Genomic DNA, 17,051 nt, shown 5'->3' with positions numbered 1-17,051 from the left:
TCAATGTCATTGTAGGTATGTGGTCCAGGTGATAGAATAGACTCCAACTCGGAAAGGGATCAAGAATTCGTAAAAAGTAGAGACATAAATACTCTAATGTTGTAGGATTTTTTTAAGATCGCAATTAACGAAACGAATTAAAAAAAATTATTGAATTGAAAAATTGATATAGAAATCAATTGTAAAAAAAAACAAAACGAAATAAAAATTATTTTCTGAAATACTTTTATATCTCTCATTAAAAATTCAATGCAGAAAAAACAACATAATTTTACGGAAAATTTCGTTTAATAAATACCAAAACACAATAGCAGAGAAAAAGAAAGGATATTTATGATAAAAAAATCTCAAAATTCTGTACTTGATAATATTTTAAGAAATTCTATGAAACGGATGCGGATTTCTCTATACAATTTTTTTTAACGTTAAATAATGAAGTCAAAAAATATTATAAAGAACATGTAAATACATAACCTAAAATATTAATTTTACAGACACTGGATCATTCAACCCATGAATGATTTATCAATATACTCGTATATTAAAAATATTTCAACGGTATTCAACAACATCTTTGAGAAATCAATAAAATATGGATAATAATATAGTCGGATAAAGGGCAAAACGATGAATTTTAAACAAGTGTATAAAATTATCACTCAAGCCATGCAATTTTGGATATCACAAAGGTTCTTTTTAATTTAACCATGCTTCAAAGAGATACTATTTTTTTTTATTTAATATTTATTAAAAAATTTACAATTAACATATAAGCCTGCTTTTTAATATATGCCATTTTAATATTTATTAAAAAAAATACAATTAACATATAAGCTTCTTAAACTGTACCTAAGGGCACTGTTTTTTTTGAGATGGTTCAAAAAACATCCCACCGTACATACGTATTTAGAAATCGAAAAGGTGGGACCTTTTTAATTCCATCATGGTTCAAAGAGATATGTTTTATTAAAAGTGCTATTATTATATTTATTTTTAAATTTTATTTAATATAATAGCTACTTAAACTGTGCCTTAGAGCACTTCGAGGTTTACGTTCATTATAATTATCAACAAAAGTCAAAGTTGTCATGCCTAGTGATCCAATTAACCATTGAATTAATGACCGCCCAGCAATAAGCCGTTGAAACATTACGTCATAAACCCATTGGGTGAGCCTCAATTATGATCTCGTCGATCATTTTGGTTGACTTTGATATCTGATTGTGCCAACCGGGAGGGTAACTACATCAGTGGAACCCTTTCAGCGCCTTGGTCCAATGAATTCCTATTTCGATTAACTCTACAACTGGTCCTCAATGTAGTCAACTAAAACAATTATTATTATTATTGCATTGAATCAGCGAATATGTTTGTACAAACTATCAGTGGGCAGCCATAATGATACTATAATAATATTATCATTTATGTCTGTAACAGATGTAAGATTAATATTGATAAATTTTATTTATTTAGGAAAACTTTTGTTTTGATTTGATGTTTTCTTATTACTATAATAGCATTAATAACTGAAATAATTCACATTATTTATTGTTTGAAATATGTAAACATTAAATACATGTGAGATATCATAAAATCTATTTACAAAGGAATATTTTGCAAACAATATTTTTTAGACGCTTAGGTTGTAAGGATAAGGAAGGTATATATGAGGCCGTCAGCGCAAAAGTAGTCGAACCCTCAATTTTTCACATTTTGACTTATCTACTGCAAATTATTTAAAACGTGCTAAAATTTAATGCAAAAGGACACAATCCTACTCTTGTAGTTCAATAATAAAATATAACTAACTAACCATCACGCCGCCAGAACTCCACACCACTCTGTCTTCGCAAACATTCTTCGCCTCTTCAACGTTCATGCATCTCCTTATACATACCCGCCGATTGTTACGACTCCTAACATGACCACTTTCAAGTATATGGCATACCTGATCGTGCCATGTAATAATAAAATGATAATTAATTTTATATTATCCATTGACACTTCGTGATGGAATTGCATTTTTAATTTATTATTAGATTAAAACCAATATTTTTAGCTTTTCCACTTTTTTATTTGACCAGCGACCGGGTTTCGTCGTTACCGACATCATCAGACTGGTGAGAGGCTATACAAATTGTTATGTTATAGGCTCCTGCCTTCTTTTATATATAACATAACAATTTGTATAGCCTCTCACCAGTCTGATGATGTCGGTAACCACGAAACCCGGTCGCTGGTCAAATAAAAAAGTGGAAAAGCTAAAAATATTGGTTTTAATCTAATAATAAATTGATAATTAAATATTAATTGGATAAATTACGCTGACGGCCTCATATGTAAAATATATCATAAACACCCAGACCAATTAAAAATAAATCATCCTTGAGTTCATTTTGCATTTGGTGGAAATCATACTCGCGACTTCAGTTTTGCAGTCTACCGTCTACCTAATTACTCCACGGCGCTTGTCTGTATCTGTTTTCATATTTTAAAATCCTCTTGAGTTATGAGACATTTAACTGCATTAATGCAGTATTATCTTAATTTTAAATGACTTAATCATTACTTGATACAGGACTGGATTTGGAATTTTGATGAGAAATTTTGATGATTCTTTAGAATAGAAAAGGCTTCATTAGACTGTATGCATGGTTATGAAGTATATTTACAAAATGTAGTAGAGTATACTCGGTCAGCCTTCTTTATACAGTGGTAAGCGCGTTTAATTACCGCGCTAGAGGTCCCGAATCCACCTCGAAGAAAGATCAAAATATGCATTCATTTAATTAAAGATCAATTTTACACTTCCTCATAACGATGCAGTGCCCTATATACCATTGGGTTCTGATAATGTTACAAAAAGGAAAAAAGCCCAATCCTAGGGTTGCCCGTACGATTCGAGCGATTTAGAATCGCACCCTTCCAGATGCGATCTGTCACTGGTGACCCATCATGATCATCCCGCTCCGGTGGGGAAAGAAAACGGAAGGGACAGACGAAATGAGAACGGTGACAGGGTTGTCAATCTAAAAGACACCACGTCCATTTAATTTTGGGTAAAACATTCAGATTCACTCATAAAATGGTAGTTTATAATATTTCAAAAATATATATGATAAAAAGTTCTTTTAACAAGTTGTTATTTTATGACATCTCAACATAGATGAAGAAGCATATGGACGTCTGGGCATTTACAGTCATTATCTGGTTTAAGTGATAACTTTTACACACCTGTAACATTCACCAATTCTACCCATGATTGATAGCCACACTACTCAAATTTTTAGAAGTTCTGCATATACGTATAATCCAATTACGAAACATTTTGCTTGAATCACTAGAATCTCACTAGAGACATCTATTGGTGAGATGAAAGAAGCTTTTTATTGAGCAGAAATTCTTTCATTTCTATGTGAGGTTCAAATCCTGGATTATAATTACATACACGAGAAACGCTAGAAAGTATCCTCTTCATTTTATTATTTTAGTTTATAATTTGACCAGTTCATTTATTTACAACGTTTTGAGTGTGTCTAAATACTTGTTCACAAATCTGGATCATCTCTTTTTATAGGAGTTATTTTTCATTTTATTATAATTATTTATATTGACATTATTATTATTTTTAATTAAAATTGAATCCTATAATTGGAGATAATTCAGTTTTGTGAACAAGTATTTGGACACACTCAAAATGTTGTAAAGTACTTAGACTTTGATATTGACTAACTCTAGTATCAAACTCGAGACTGGGAAGTTAGGTATTATGTTGCTTATTATAACATTTGTCGATCCAAATCGTGTTTCTTTCAGAATGTCGATCATTTGTAATGTACATACATTTACGTTCTATAGATTCAAAATCATCAGTCTGCGTTCAAATCAACATTTTATATAAACAAATATGGCATTTATATATTGCCCTTTAGGTAGTATTTTACGAAAATGGCGATATAAAAATCATCCGAAATAATTATTATGAATATCATTTAAATCAAAATAAAAAAATTACCAAACACAGCTTTTTTTTGACAGGATTTTTTAAAAGGAAAACATCGAAGTGATCTTTTTTAAAAGAATAAATTGATGAACCACCTTATTTTTTAACCAGTGTAATTTTAATGTTAATTTCATATTTGTAGTTAATTGATATGGCAGTAAATTTTTGGAAATATCTATCCATTTTTAATTTTAGTTTGATTTGTAAATACCACTTTTGTGTTAACCAAGTACAACATAATTAAAAAAAAATCTAACTATCCACCTGAGAAATGTTAAAATTTACTGAATTTTTATTTTTAGATTTTTTCTTCAAAACACCATAATGGTAGAAAACTGATATATGTATCTCTTCTGTATCCTTAATGTTTTTTTCCCTATATATTTTTTAAAAATACTTTATTTATTCTTGTAGGGTCCCCCTGGAGAATCAGTCCGTGGCCCTCCTGGCCCCCCTGGCCCTCCGGGCCCCGCGGGTCCACCAAGTTCACCAGGTGGTTTCTTGGACGTCGGATTTGGATCGGGATCTGGCAGTTCCGTAAGTATTTTCAATATTATCTTCCACATTAAAGCCACATTGCCATACAGAGCTTAAAGTGCAGTAATAACTTTGTTTTTAATTCCATGCAAATAATTATTAAAATCGGCATAATATTTACCATACATATACCACATTATATGGGATGTACCATGAATTACGCTACTATATTGAGATGATTTAGTTTGAATTAGTTATTTTAAACCATTGAAGAATTATCATTAAAAAAAAAATTACAATTTTATTTTAACTGGATTAAAAACAAGTTCATAAAATGTGTATTTGGATGCAATGCGATCAATCTTCCGCTAACAACATATGCAGTGCGCGTGAACATATGCAGTTCTTTATTACTCTTTATTACAAACATTTTTTGGCACGATCTGTGACAAAGGACGAAAAGAGAGTAATTTAACGCAAGGAGATAAAATGGCGACTTTCTCAAAATCAAACATTATTTTTGACAGCAAAGCTTATATTAACAATATTTTTTTTGTACGTTTGGTGAAATATTTACGGTATCATTCATATACGGTTATTAAAACCGAATAAAACTGTAACGTCAGAAGTTTAATGTCGACAATTGGAGAGACTCGACCTTAAGGTGAAAGAAAAACGCCTAAATTTTGTCACTGAAGTGGAATAATACTGCATCAAGACTATGCACACCCTCACTAAGCAAAATGACCTGTGAAAAATTCATAATCCTGATGTGGGATGTTTATCTCACCCTCCATATTTAACAGACATTGCTTCGTCTATCGGGCTGTCTTTGTAAGATAAAAAATTCCAAAATGTGATCGATGCTGAAAAATTCCTCATCCGATATTTTAATTCAAAACCACATGTTTTTTTACTAAAGGAGTATTAAAAAATAACGGAATAGGTGAGAAGATGTTATCAATAATGATGTAAAATTTATCAATCACAATAAATAAATGTAAATTCTATAATTTACCATATTTAAAAAAAATTGCTATATCACAAAATAATGGTTTATTCCCGGTCCACCTGATTATGATAGATGCAGCATTACTGGCATCATGGATGAAATTCCGGCAAATCAAAAAAATTTAATTGAATGTTTTTTTCAGAAAGTTTTATTTCAATTACTCGGTTATTTTTCCTCCCATCTGCATATAAGCCTCTAATGGAGGCATGGAGGCTTGGCGAGTTATCCCATAAAAATGCACAATTTCAGTCTGCATTTAACAATTTGATCGGCATAGTACTGACCACAAAATAATAATACGGATGGAAAATGAAGTACTTTGGAAAAGACTTTAAATTTTTAAAGAATTTTTAATGCAAAATTTATTTGCTTCGATTCTTGCACACCTTTACACCAGTAAACTTCGTACGTAACAACGTATGTAAAAATGCATTTTCTACAGCAAATATTACCTTTATACCGAAAGATTAAAGTAAAAGCTTTTAAGTCGAGTGTGCGCATTTCTGAAACTTTTGCATATTAAAACCACTTGTATTTACTATTCTCTGTGTATTCAATGTCTAAAGAGTTTCTATTTTACTTGCATTGCTTTCCTCTGCAGAAGGGACAAGTTAAGGTGAGTTCTGTTTAAAAAATATTTTTAAGTACTCTTTTAGTTATATGTAATGTGAAGTATTTAGACCTTTTCAAAAATATCTTTATGAACATGATTTCTTTTTATGTTTTTTGTTGATACTTTGTGGCACATTTAATATCCTAGAGAGTAAACACCGTGATGGGAAGCAATTCAGTTGGTCAACGTTATGTTTTCTTTATTCATGTTGTAGGTTTCTTTGAAAAAACTAAATAACCTTTTAATCTTGCCCTAAGTAGTTCATCGTTTCTAAAATCTTTAAATTGACTTAAAAGGAGCGTTATCTTACATAAATGCGAGGAACTCCGTAGCTTTATTTTATATTTCTGTGAAATTCGTTAAAGTTCTGCCTATTTTTTGTAGTTTTCAAAGTTGGTGGCAAATTAAAATATTTTATTTTCCTAAAATGAACATTGGAAACCATTCACTTTAAGAAACTTTATTCATAACCAAAAAATAGTATTTTTTGGTCCTATTCATTTTATCATTCAATTTTTGGTAATTTAAAACAATTCAATTACACCAGCTGGAAGATTTCAAGCATTTATGTAAATTTCTTTCTTTCCAAGAAGGAAAACAAAATTATATTCTCTTGGAATGATTCAGCCCTCTGCAAGACTTCACCCTCACTCTCCAGACAGATGTAATTGCTTACAGAAGTTTTCATTAAGGGTTGTTTTAAGGCTTTCGTGTTCACCTTACACTCTTAAAAAATTTAAGTATCTTGTAAAGAGCTCTTTATCTACTTGTCTTGCATTTTCAGTTAAAGTTCAAATAATAAATATGAAATATCGACTCATGTTAATACGTAATTGTAATGAAACTGTTATTTATACATTATAAAATCAATTTTCATAAATAATATTACTTAAGAAAATATGTGATTGAGAATATATTTAACTATTTACTTATATTATTTATAGATTTGGCATTAACATTGTGGAATGACATATTGATTATTAAAAATTCGTGTTCAAAAACACTTGTATTAGCCCACCAATCGAGTTTCATTTCATTTTTACACATCTAGTTTCGAAAACTACAAATGTTTTAATCGACAGTTGATCATAAAAACTAACGAGCAAAAACTCATTCAGGTATTGGTAGAGGTGGGAGGGGTAATAACTAGAGAGGGGGAGTTAAGGAGTACAATTTAGTTAAATAGAAACATAGACAATAATGGTGATCAATTTTGGAAAATAATATTTATAAAACATATTATTTAGTAATATTTCATAATTATTTAATTTTTATATTTTTATAAATTTTCTAAATTGTTCACTTCTTGCCTTTTGTATGTAACCTCGTATAACAATTTGAGTGTGTGTTAGCCAAAAGAGTAGTAAGTTTCCATTATGTTATTGGAAAACTGATAATAATTACTTGTAAGTCCACGGCGATGCTCTTTGTTTCTAATTTTTATATTTCTATAGTAGCCATGGCCAGTATATTTTTTATTGCAGTCTTCGAAATTATGCACACCGCTTTTTTCTAGTATAATTCTACAAAATTAATGCCAAACCAATAACTAGTACATTTAAATATTCACTTAAATGTAGCAATTATTTTGAAAAATAAATTGATTTCATTATTAAATGTCTTTAAAACTGTAGTTTTTTTATCTAAATAAAAAGGATAAGTAAAATTTATGAAACGGTGTGTGTATCGATTTGTGGTCCCGTGACTATTATCGAGAAATCTGAGTCCCAGTATCCAAAATAACCCACAATCTGCCGCAAAGTGATTCCTATTTTCAAACGCAAGCCGCATTAATTAACCTAAAAACAGTAGGTACCTTTTGAATTTAAATATCCTTTTAAATACAAATTTATATGTTCGTTTGCTCAAAATCTAAAATCTCCCAAACTTAACCAATTGGTTTGAAATTTAAACATTTCATTGTATTCTTATTTATCTATTGTATATAAATAAAAATGTTACTTCGTTCAAAATCATTAATTTTTAACTTAAAAATTTAGTAGAAATAAGTTATAAATATTTAAAGTTATTTACTGATATTTTTAAAAAATTATCTCAGCGTTGTATTTAAATAGGTTGCTGTCACAGTATAATTATGTGATAGGTGTTTTACACCCATAACATTTAAAAATATAAGATATCAGTTATTTACCCAAATGTCAGCGCCATCTATTGAACGTCCAACAACTTATGCGATACTAAACATTGCTCATAGCAACGTGCTTTTTTGCAGTTTCTGTCAAAATTTGGCATGTTAGGATTTTAGATTTTTTCTATTAAATTGTTATTTCATCGTTTTTTATATTTTCATTGAAAAAAATCATATCAGAAATGTGTTATTTTGTTTTTCTTTATTTTCTATTTCACCAGACTAAACAATAGTAACACGTGACCGACTAAGGCTAGTTTGTTTATATGTATAATAAGAACGCAAAAAGAATGACAAAAAAATCCAAATTTTCTTCAAGAAATTTAATGAACATACAAATTTGTAAAAAAGGATCAGCCATGGAGAATAATAAGGAAGTTATTAATTAAAACTTTAATGACTAAAGAAGAAAACAACACTCATAATTTACCTCGATGTTATTTTATTAAAATTTTTAAAACAACTAGCATATTTTTCTCTTCAAATTGAGGTTCGTCAAGACTGAAATAAAAAATACAAAATTTATTGGAATTTCATCTTAATGGAAACGATTTATCCAAAACAAATTAATGAATCCAATTTAGAGCGTACAATCAGGATAAAAAATGAGAAAGATGAAAATATTAAAAATGCAAAATTGAAATGCTAATACAAACACATTCATATACTTATAGACTTATACCACTAGTATTATAAAGGTACTCCCACAAATCTTTTTTTGGAAAGATAGTTCTTACAATTCAATTTGTATTTTTTCATATGTTAAATAAAAAATATAAACTGATAGCAAAGTCAATTAATCATTAAGTTTTTCAAGAATTGCAAAGATTTAAAAATAAATTGTGATGCATTTAAAAAAAATTAAGCACTTGTATAAGACCAGTAATTGAGTTTTATTTAATTTCACACGACTACTTTCGAAAACTACAGATGTTTTCATCGACAGGTGATCACCAAAAATAAACATAAAAAATATTGTGATCACCTATCAATGCAAACATTTGTAGTTTTTTTAACTAGTCGTGTGAAATTAAATAATACTCAATTAGTGGTCTAATACAAGTGTTATTTTAAATAATCAATATGTCATTCTACAAAGTTAATGAAAAATCAATAAATGATATGGTTTTTTTTATCATTTGTTTCCCGTTAGTCTGCAGTTTTAGAATTAATAATGAAATGGTTTGTTATATTACTAGGAAATATACGGAGAAGGATATGGACCTCCGGGACAGTGCAGCTGCAATATGACCCAACTATTGCAATCGTTCACAATGCCAGAAATTCATCAAGGACCACCAGGACCTCCGGGTGTTGACGGCAAGACTGGCGCTCCCGGTCTAACTGTAAGTTCATCATCCCTTTATACTTTAATGATTATATTTAATTTTTCCATTACCTACTCAAATCCAGGAAATTTAAGGGGATGGATGAAATGTTGTGTACCTTGTTGAAACGAACGCCGTGCGCTAGTGTGATTTGTAAAATTTTCGCAAATAAACAGTTTTTGACCGTTCATAGTTCTTTTGTCACTAAAACAACTAATTTCTATTGTTATTGACCTTCAACAGTTCATTTATCATCAAAACAACTCAATTTTATGGTTTTTGTCAGTTTAAAGCTCTTTTGTCATAAAAAAAACTCAATATTTTTGTTTTTGATCGTTCAAAGTTCTTCTGTTATTAAAACAACTAAATTTTTTTGTTTTTTGACCGTTTAGAGTTATTTTGTCATCAAATCAACTAAATTTTATTTTTTATTATCGTTCACACTATTTTTATCATCAAAACAACTCAATTTTATGATTTTTGTCAGTTCATGGTTCTTTTGTCACCAAATTAATTCCATTTTATTTTTGTTAATCTTTAAACAAACTCATGTAACCATGGAGTCTAATAGAAATGAAGAGTGCGTTGAGCGAGAAACCTTTGAAATCAATTATTTTTTTACTACCGTTCACACTTCTTTTATCATCAAAACAACTCAATTTTATGATTTTTGTCAGTTCATAGTTCTTTTGTCACCAAATCAACTCCATTTTATTTGTTAATCTTTAAACAAACTCATTTGTAACCATGGAGTCTAATAGGAATGAAGAGTGCGTTTAGCGAGAAACCTTTGAAATTAACTGATTTTTGGGCTCAGTATTACACGCATCGGGCGATTTCTCCGTTCGGCTCTAATAGTTGATAAATCTGATGGTTTAAATGTGTTGAAAGAATTCAAGAGAACCAGTAATAGACAGTAAAGACTACCTGTATGTGCTCCTTGGAACAAAATATTTCTACTATCTACCAATCTACTAAGCGCCCTTATGGTAGTACTTTTACGAAAATGGTGCTACATAAATAATCCACAATTATCATTATTGGTGAGGCTAACCGAGCAAAACTTGATACGACTTACTGAGTATCGTTTTCAGCAGTTTAGACAAAAATCAAATGATGTATTTACCTTTTTTTTTAATTGCCTAAAAATATGTTCATACGTATTGATACAACTTTTTTTTTTAATGTAAAATCTGCTGTGTAAAAATGTATAAGCTTAATAAATTTATAAGAAGGTAAGAATGCGACTTGTTCTAAAACATAAAAAAATATGTGAATCCTTACTCAAGGGAATTTTTGTAAATAAAGTACCATTCGTTTATAATATACATAACTTAGATTCTACAACACGTTGATAAAATATCAGTTTCAAAGTAGATAATAAGAAAAGTTCCTTTAGAGGAAAATGTAAATATTTTTTCAGGTTCCGGTAAACAAATTTCCCTTAGTTATTTTTATTACTCTGCTGAAACAGCTTTAGCTGATCTATAATAGGGGTAGTTTTTTCCTGAATCGATGATATTGGAACGCGATTGTACGCGAAAATGGTATGAGAGGCATTGTTTGAAAAGGGTTTGTTTAATATGCTTATTACATCATTAATTTTATGGACCTTTCCGGATTTCTAACTAACGAAAAATGGGTTTTAAGAATACGGAATAAAAAAAGGATTTTGGTCCACAGTTTTATTTTTAAATTTTATCTTTGTTTAAATATGCTTTTATTTAATTTTTCTATGTATTTCACAAAGTAAAAAAGCTTATCCTTTCCAACAATTTAGTATCTAATTTTTCTCCACCTCCATAGTAAAGTGGTAAGAATATTTGGCGACCATTCTTGTGGTCTCTGATTCCCAGGGGGAGATGACAAAATAAATGACATCCAAAATACTCAAATTTCGGAAGTTGTTCTAGCCATTTAGCCATTTAGTGGATTTTTAAACAAAGACAAACTCAAAATATTGCCTTTGTATTCATTATTTTTTGCTTTCCCAAGAGCATTAGATAGTTCAGTTTCATTTAATTTTTCATCTACTAATCATTACATATCTCGATTTGCATATTCAAATTCACTTTTAAGGAATCAAAAACGATCATTATTTTTTTACAGTAAAAGTGTGTAAAAAGAAGTAGTTGATTAAAAAAAAACAAAAAACACTTTTTGGTGTACACACTGAAACTATAGATGTGAGAAGTATATAAAATGGTAATAAACAATTAAATTATTTTTTATTAAAAAAGCTTTTAAATTTAAATAGCATTGTATACGTTTTTTTTCTATTATTAAATAATAAAAAAAACTAACTAACCATCACGCCGCTTCCCCGCAGGGGTAAGCAGAGAGAATAGAGCGCCACACCACTCTGTCCTTGCAAACATTCTTCGCCTCTTCCACGTTCATGCATCTCCTCATACATACCCGCCGATTGTTACGACTCCTAACCTGACCACTTTCAAGTATTTGGCATACCTGATCGTGCCATGTTTTTCTCGGTCTTCCTCTGCTTCTTTTCCCGCTAACATTCGCCTCATAAATTTGTTTTACCGTTCTTTCCTCACTCATTCGTTCTACATGTCCAAACCATCTCAACACACCTTTCTTAATTTTATCGATAATGCTTATCTCAGCTTTGCATTCTTTCCTCATTTCACTATTCGCACATCTATCATACATCGTTTTGTTACACATTCTTCTGAGAGATCGCATTTCGACTGCATTCAGTCTACTTTCTTCCTTCTTTTGCCAACTCCATGTTTCACTTCCATACATTAGAGTTGGAACCAGGACTCCGTTGTGCACTGCCAGTTTAGCTTCCGCTGATAGGTTTTTATTTGCTATAACTGATTTCAGTGCACCATTCACTTTGTTCCCAGCATTCACTATCCTTTCTATGTCTTTATCAATCTTTCCATCCCTAGAAAACATACTACCCAAATACACGAAATCATCTACCTGTTCCAAAATCTCTCCGTTTACCAATATTTCTAATTCAGATCTGCATTCTTCACTTTCAAAAACCATAATCTTGGATTTGCCAACATTCATCAATAGATCACTTTCCTTGCACACATTATACACTTTTGTCACCAACGCCTGCAGGTCTTCTCTGCTATCGGCAAGAAGAACAGCATCGTCAGCATACAAAAGGCAACAGACAGTCAAATTATTCATTGTAGCTCCAACATTTAAATCTTTCAGTTCTTTCATGCAATTATCCATGTATAGGTTAAACAGCCACAGTTAAACAATTATCCATGTATAGGTTATTAAATAATATTTATGAATTTATAATTTTAGATAGATCTTAATATTCCAATTTAAATTATTGAATATTTCAACTAAATTAGAACATAAAACATACTTTTAACTATAATATTATTTATGATATGCTAATTTTTCCACTTTGTATTATTTTAATCCTCCCGTAATACATTTTTAACGATAAATTTCGGCCTTGGAGATCTTAACTGTGCTACTTAAAAGTTATTTTCTCGTGTAATCTTTTGTTTTCAAATTGCTCCCATCATAGCGAATGATAATTACTTTAATATGTTATTTTAGCGCTTTAATGTACAATGTCTTTGATAAGATTTTCTTTAAAAGCTTCGTTGACAATAGCCTTTAACTAAATAACACCATTCCCCATTTTAAGTTAAAGCCTAGTGCCTATCCCCACTTTCCTTCGCCCCAAATAAATTACAATAAATCATTTTCGCTGACCTACCAACACGCGTTTTGCTTGTAAATTTAAAATAATTAATGAAGCTTAATCACTGTTGAAACAATTCCGGCCAAACAATGTTCAGATTTAAATCGAGCTTTTTTCAGCTTTGTTGATTTGAGCTTTTGTTAGTACAGTTTAAACCGAATAAAATGTGGATTTTTTTAAAAAATGTTTATAACACAAAAATTGTTGTATTTTTTACGATAAGTCTGAATACGTAAATTTACAAATAAACAAACCAAATAAGAAAAATACTTTATAGTTGCATCAATTTTTATATTTATGATTGGGAGCTTTAAGATATTATAGATATTTGAGATTACGTAGGGAATATTGATATCACCTATTAAGAAATCATGTTTTAAAAATATTTAGCCAGAATGATTGAAATAGGTGTTTCTCAAATTGGCAACCCTAGTACCAACATATTCAGATTTTTTTGTCTATATTTCATAAATATCTACAATATAGTCCTTATACTAACCTTAAGGTCAAAAAGTTTTATCTTTATTTTAAATTCTTTTGCATTATGCATCATAATATAAAATACAAATACAAAAAATATATATAAAATATAAATACGAAAAAAGATCCCACAAAGGCATGGCCTGTGTGGATATACAATATAATTTAGGTCATAGTAAAGGGCACTGGCAAGAATACAATAGATTTATAAGTAGAGCTAGAATAATTTTGTGAATATAAAAATTCAAAAAAATTTACCAACAGAAAGCAAAAATAAAATAAAAATAAAAACTTAAAAAATAAAAAAAACATCAAAAATTAATTAAAAATTAAAAAGTTGGCAAGCATGTACTACATGAGTGATACGTCTAAAAGAAAGGAACATAAATAATGTGAAGGATGTAATTGGAAAAGAAAGATGAAAGTGGACCATAAAATTTAAAAAAAAACAGTTCCATCCCCCTCTTCAACCTTCAACATCTCAAGTACCCAACTCTTAAATTTAGAAAAACATCACATGCGGTGTTTGAAAATAATGCGAAATGCACCGAAACACGTGTCATGAAACAAGTTTCTCATGTGTATAAATGTATAGAAATTGTACTAAAATGTAACTATATAATCAAATATAAATAAAATCAAATTGCTCTTATGCAAAGGCATCACATTAGCATTTAATTTTGTTTTGTTTTTCGACAGGGTCAAGCAGGGCCGACCGGCGAGCGCGGGGCAGCAGGGCCGCGCGGAGACCGCGGCGAACGTGGGGACTCGGGCCCTACGGGCGCAGAGGGCCCGAGGGGCCCCAAGGGCGAGCCGGGCCTGGACGGCAGGCCCGGACTCACAGGCCCCCCCGGTCTCCCCGGTCCGGCTGCCCCACACGAACACGCTTCTGGAGATGTAAGTATTCAAAATATTTACTTTTTTATTAATTCCTCAAAAAGTACTAATAAGTGTAATATTTAAAAGATCAGTTAATTAAAACTAAATTAATGACTTTACACAAAGTGTATTTATCGAATTTAGATCCAATGATTTCAAGATGACCTAGCCTATTTTGTTTCGATTTTAATCCTCTGACTACCAAACCGGTGCAACGGACTCGTTTCGAAGTTAATGTTGGGTTCGTTTAAATCCTTTATGTAATATGTAAATTAATGGAGATAGAAACAATATAAAACCTACACTAGGGTTAAAAGTAAAAAAAAAGTACCATATTTACATAAGAGTTCGTTGGACACAGAAAGGTAGTTATCTAAGGTTTTGTGTGTCCGAGGTATAAAAAAACGAATCGGGTTTAAAATTATATACATATAAATATATATATATATATATATATATATATATATATATATATATATATATATATATATATATATATATATATATATATATATATATATATATATATATATATATATATATATATATATATATATATATATATATATATATATATATATATATATATATATATATATATATATATATGTATATATATATATACATATATATATATATATATATATATATATATATATATATATATATATATATATATATATATATATATATATATATATATATATATATATATATATATATATATATATATATATATATATATATATATATATATATTTATGTATATTTATATATATACATTTATATATATATATATATATTTATATACAATATATATATATATATATATATATATATATATATATATATATATATATATATATATATATATATATATATATATATATATATATATATTTATATTTATATATATATATATATATATATATATATATATATATATATATTTATATTTATATATATATATATATATTTATATATATATATATATATATATATATGTATATATATATATATATATATATATATATATATATATATATATATATATATATATATATATATATATATATATATATATATATATATATATATATATATATATATATATATATATATATATATTTGTTCCGAAATAATTCGTTTCCTTGACGCTGACACACTGATGTGTAGATGGGTGTTGAGGAGAAATAGGGGAATAAAATGATGGAACAATCTCTTTAAAAACACGTAAACCCTTTTTTCATTTTTGTATCGTCACAAAAGGTTCTCAAACCATTAAATTCAATTCCCAGATAAAAAAAGTTTGTAATCCATTGATTTAAATATCACCTTCAAACATAGTGCATGTTAATATTATTTTTCATGCTTTTACATTTTACGTATGTAAAAAGATTAATAAAAATTTATTTCACTAGCATTTGTGTCTAGTTTCAAACGTTTTTGACGAAGTTTTATTTTTTTTGGGTTTTTATTGTTATCTAATTTCTTTATTCTTCATTTTACACAATTAGAATTTTCAATGCCAAATTTATGAATAGTTCATTCAGAATTATGTTTTGTCTTTGAATTTTCAATAGTTGTTTAGTATGACCTCAAAGGCATTGACAACCATATCAATTAGTCTCGTAGCTTCCTTAAATTGCTTCCTTAAATTTTCCATTTAAATTATTTAAAAAATGCTTTACCAAGATTTGTAGGTATTCTTAATGATTGTATAATTTTAACCTTGTCTGCCTTTTAATTATACGTGATATAGCATAACTCAGCGACCCGTGGATTTTGTTTCTCTCGATTTATTTTAAAACTTAATTATTTCAGCAAACTACCTACCTTCATCAATTTTCTGTTGAGTAATTTGATGGTGATTTTTATGATAACCATTTTTCGACCCTAATAACAGATTACCTCTGAAGAAGGGTTGGGTCACCTAAATCCGAAAATAAAATGATCCTCATCGAGTTAGAATATTTTATGAGACAGCCAATTTATGTAACATTCATTTAGATTATTTTGTCCCATGAAAAATGTTTTTGATAATCAAAATTTGGAATTATTCAACCATTCCGTTAAGTTTTGCACTTAGCAGTGCCTACAAAGATTAGTTATTATAATCGGGATAAATTTACTATTTGCATATCCTTCATGTAAGTGATGTCAGTCCGTTTTTTCATCTTAATTTTAAATATTAGCCAAGAAAAATGACTATTGTATGAGATCTCCCATATTTCTATTGTTAATCTTCATAATAAACGTCCTTGTCAACTGTCAAAATAGAAATACAAAACATAAGAATATATTTTTTCGAAATATTGATTTAAATAACATCAGTTATTACGTTAATAAGCATTTGTTAATTTGCATGACTTATGTTTGCATAACTTAAATAGAGTCAAGT

General features: G+C 29.0%; 1 protein-coding gene across 9 annotated transcripts in view; it reads left to right on the top strand.

Annotated features, from left to right (window-relative positions):
• The window catches only part of Mp (collagen XV/XVIII-type protein multiplexin), a 544,075-nt gene that overhangs the window by 438,089 nt on the left and 88,935 nt on the right, over nt 1-17,051 (top strand). For all 9 annotated transcript variants that reach the window (XM_088262958.1, XM_088262952.1, XM_088262965.1 and 6 more), the window contains 3 exons: nt 4,418-4,540; nt 9,454-9,600; nt 14,471-14,668. In XM_088262958.1, coding sequence (XP_088119084.1) covers nt 4,418-4,540; nt 9,454-9,600; nt 14,471-14,668 — 468 coding nt within the window. The remainder of the gene's footprint in view (nt 1-4,417; nt 4,541-9,453; nt 9,601-14,470; nt 14,669-17,051) is intronic.

The sequence above is a fragment of the Brachycentrus maculatus genome, unplaced genomic scaffold (genome assembly GCF_059751285.1).
Source record: "Brachycentrus maculatus isolate JH-2025_06_01 unplaced genomic scaffold, ASM5975128v1 h1tg000012l, whole genome shotgun sequence".
Taxonomy (NCBI): domain Eukaryota; kingdom Metazoa; phylum Arthropoda; class Insecta; order Trichoptera; family Brachycentridae; genus Brachycentrus; species Brachycentrus maculatus.
Note: the sequence above shows the minus strand (reverse complement) of the source record. Positions and strands in the feature narration are given on the sequence as shown.